At 61.5% G+C, this 3,432-nt stretch overlaps 1 protein-coding gene across 1 annotated transcript in view; it reads right to left on the bottom strand.

Moving 5' to 3' along the window:
• Window positions 1–2,039: 2,039 nt before the first annotated feature.
• The window catches only part of LOC104135514 (sulfotransferase 1 family member D1), a 4,391-nt gene continuing 2,998 nt past the window's right edge, over window positions 2,040–3,432 (bottom strand). Inside the window, exons 2-8 of the mRNA XM_009649176.1 lie at window positions 3,361–3,430; window positions 3,161–3,286; window positions 2,961–3,058; window positions 2,738–2,864; window positions 2,544–2,638; window positions 2,277–2,457; window positions 2,040–2,152 (exon numbers count right to left, since the gene is read on the bottom strand). Coding sequence (XP_009647471.1) covers window positions 2,040–2,152; window positions 2,277–2,457; window positions 2,544–2,638; window positions 2,738–2,864; window positions 2,961–3,058; window positions 3,161–3,286; window positions 3,361–3,430 — 810 coding nt within the window. The remainder of the gene's footprint in view (window positions 2,153–2,276; window positions 2,458–2,543; window positions 2,639–2,737; window positions 2,865–2,960; window positions 3,059–3,160; window positions 3,287–3,360; window positions 3,431–3,432) is intronic.

Below are 3,432 nucleotides of genomic sequence, written 5' to 3'. Positions count from 1 at the left end.
TATTTTTCCTTCCCTGCGTGGAAGATGCAGGCACGGGGAGGCACCTATGGCTGCGGGAAGCCCGGGGACATCCTGAGGGAAGGCAGCCGGAGCGACCCGGCACTGTGGAGGGAGCAGTGCAGGGAAGGGGCGAGCAGGAGTGGGGACGCAGCCCCTCTGGGGGTGGTGCCCAGGCGCCTGTGATGAGCTGTGCCGTACTCAGCACCCCCCTGGTAAACACACAAGCTTCCCCCTCCGCCTGCAGAGGCAAAGGCAGGGAGGAAATCCCAACCCACGTCCCAGGGGGTTCGAACATCACCCTGTCCCGACCCGGGGGTCACCCCCGTGGACGTCCCCAGCTCCTCACATTGGCACAGGGCTCCCTAGTGGGAGATGGGAGTCAGGCTTTGGTCACACTCCCCTCCCCTCAAGGCGCTCAAATACGGGTCCAAAGCTTGCAGGGTTGCAAAACACAAATGCAGCCGATATCATGCTTCTGGGAAAAGGGTTTAAAGGCGCCGGTGGTGGTGAAATGCTCCCCTTACCTGCTTCCCACGGGTGAACGCGAGCCAGGAGGGAACGGCGAGGGCAGGAGAGATGGCGGCAAGGCAGGGCGAGCCGCTTGCCTGTTTGCAACCTTGAGAAAAGGTCCCTGATTTGTCCCCAGGGCCAAATTCCTGGTGAGGCAGGACATGCCGTGTCCGGCATTTGGGTGTTTTGCAGGCAGGGACATGCCCTCCCTGCCTGCCCACATGACAGCAAAATTGGCTGTGTGTGCAAACCCCGCAGGCAAAGCCAGAAGCTGGCAAAGTGCAGAGATCTCCATCGGCGTTTAAATAAATGTGTGGAAGGGATTTATTCCTGTGGGAGAGCTCCCCTCATGGCACTGCTGCTCTTTGGGAGTTGCATCCAGGTTGCCTCTCTTTGGGGATGAAACAACCCCACGAGACTGCCTTGCTGAAAAGCTGCAGTCTTGGAAACTTGTTGTGGTTTAACCCCAATCAAATGTGTGTGTCCCCCCTTTCTTCTTCTTCCCCCAGCTTTACATGCTGAGCATGACGTCATATGGTGTGGAATATCCCGGTGGTCAGTTGGGGTCAGCTGTCCTGGCTGTGCCCCCTCCCAAATTCTTGTGCCCCCCGCCCCCAGCCCACTTGCTGGTGGGGGTGGGGTGAGCAGCAGAAAAGGCCTCGACTCTGTGTCGGCCCTGCTCAGCAATAACTAAACCATCCCTGTGTTATCAGCACGGTTTCCAGCACAAATCCAAAACATAGCCCCATACTATCTGCTATGAAGAAAATTAACTCTATCCCAGCCAAAACCAGCACAACACTCAAGAACAGGCTGGAAACGGGGCATAACTGGGGAATCTGGAGCTCCAAAGCAAACCCTTGCCCTCAGCGGGACGGGGACTGCTTTGCTCCCGCCATCCCCGAGCAAGGGCTCAGCACAGCTGGGTCGGAGCCTGGGGGGTGGGTTCCCCCTCCGGCAAGGGCGGCGTGTTGCCGAGCGTGGCAATACGCCAGCAGGCAGGTGTTTCCCTTCGCCTTTGCTCCGCAAGCCACAGGCTGGGCCAGGGAGCCCGGGGCGAGCCCCGCCACCGCCCGCTCTGTCAAGAAACTTGCCGCAGCCCCAAGGCACGAAAGCTCCCGCGCACACAAGAGCTGCGGAGGGAGCGGCTTCGCCTGCGCTTTGGGCTTTTTCTGCTCTCCGCCAACCTTTGCTCCCTCCATGCACCTTGGTGGGATGGGGCTGGGGCAGCTCAAGGTGTTGGGGGCCAGTGGTAGTATTTGGGAGGATGCCCACCCCCAGTGATGCCCGACCATTACAGATTAAAAATCAACCCCACATGCCCACCCTCTGGCCCACTCACCGAGCATGGGTGTGCCCCCGGACACTGCCTGGGATTCAGGGGGTTCAGCACCCTGCAGCCAACGGTTCGCCCTCTAGTTATTCCAATTTATTGCAGGGGGAAAAGCGAATCGGCTCAAGGATGCTCTGTCTGGACCCACCCTCCCTGCTGGGGAAGCAGAGCCCCCCCAAAAAGGGGGCGGAGCCCCTCACGCCTCCATCTGGAAGCGGAGGTCGGAGCCTGCCATGTGCTCCTGGTAGTGCTGGTTGAAGCGCTCATTCTGGGCCACGGTGAAGTGGTTCTTCCAGTCCCCGGAGATCCCTGGGGGTGAGAAAGCGAGTGGGGCAAATCTTGACACCCCTGAAACATTTGCATCCACAGATGGGGGCTGCAATACAGCCTAGGGATACCCCTCCCAAGCCCTCCACCTCTGGCCAAACCCCACCTTTCCGGAGGAAGGGGGAGAGGCTGTGGTCCATCAGGGCGGTGGGCATGGTCTCATAGTTGGCAGCAGGGTTCTTCCTCATCTCCTGAAAGGAGGTGTGGTGGAGGATCCTCGCCACCGTCTCCTCCGCCACCTCCTTGCCCAGGAACCGCAAGATCTTCTGCACCTCCTGCTGTGGGTCCTGTGGGGCGGCTGATATGGGGAACCTGACAAAAAGGCGGGGAGGGGGGGGCCACAGGGGCACCCTCCCCTCCATCCCACCCTCACCTTCTTCATGTCCTCATAGAAAAGGTAGAGGAGCTGCTTCTCCTGCTTCTTCTCCCACCAGCCCCGCACGTGCTCATACCAGGACCCATAGGCCACTGCGGGATGCGGTCAAGGGGTTAGCCGAAAAGTGGGGTGGCGAGGAATGCCCTCCCCACCGGCATTTTGGGGTGGGCACCCTGGGGCTCAGCCCCCACCTTTGCCAGCCATGAAGGTCTCCAGGAACTCGCCCAGCGTGCCAGGGTCGGGGTGCATCTTGGCCATCTGGTAGAAGTAGTAGTAGGAGACGACGACATCCTTGGGGTTGCGGGCCATGTAGATGACCTGGTGATAGCCGAAGATGTGGCTGGGGGCTGCAGGGCAGTGCCCCCTCCCTGCCACCCAGACGGGGAGAGAGGCAGGGAGCACCCACGGTGTTACCTTGCAGTCCTTGTCCTGGAAGGAGGTCGGGAGGAGCTGGATGGGGAGATGGGTCTTCACCAGCCGCGGGGATGGGGTTTTCTCCAGCAGCTCGACGCCTGTGGGACAGGGGGCTTAGCGGTGTGAGCCCCAGCACCCTCACCCCGCCTCAGCCCCCTCCCCACCCAGCCCAAGGGGGGCAGCCGGGCTGGGGGGCTCACCGCTCGGCATCTGGGGGGCCTTCATTTCCAGGAAGGGCACCCGGTTGAAGATGGCATCCCGTCGGCACTTCTCCACATCACCGTCCTGGTAGATCATGTCCAGGATCTCGCTCAGCCACGTCGTGCCTGCGGCACAGGGACGGCGATGGGAGGGCTGGCGTCTCCCGCCCCCCCCCGCCCCCTTCCCCAGGGCCACTCACCCGATTTAGGGTAGGTGGCGACGAGCAGGTCGTCTGGCCGGGCTTGGAAAGCCTCCACCTGCGGCCAGCCCT

The sequence above is a fragment of the Egretta garzetta genome, unplaced genomic scaffold (assembly GCF_000687185.1).
Source record: "Egretta garzetta isolate BGI_Z169 unplaced genomic scaffold, ASM68718v1 scaffold41, whole genome shotgun sequence".
NCBI lineage: Eukaryota > Metazoa > Chordata > Aves > Pelecaniformes > Ardeidae > Egretta > Egretta garzetta.
This window is presented reverse-complemented; position numbering and strand designations above follow the sequence as displayed.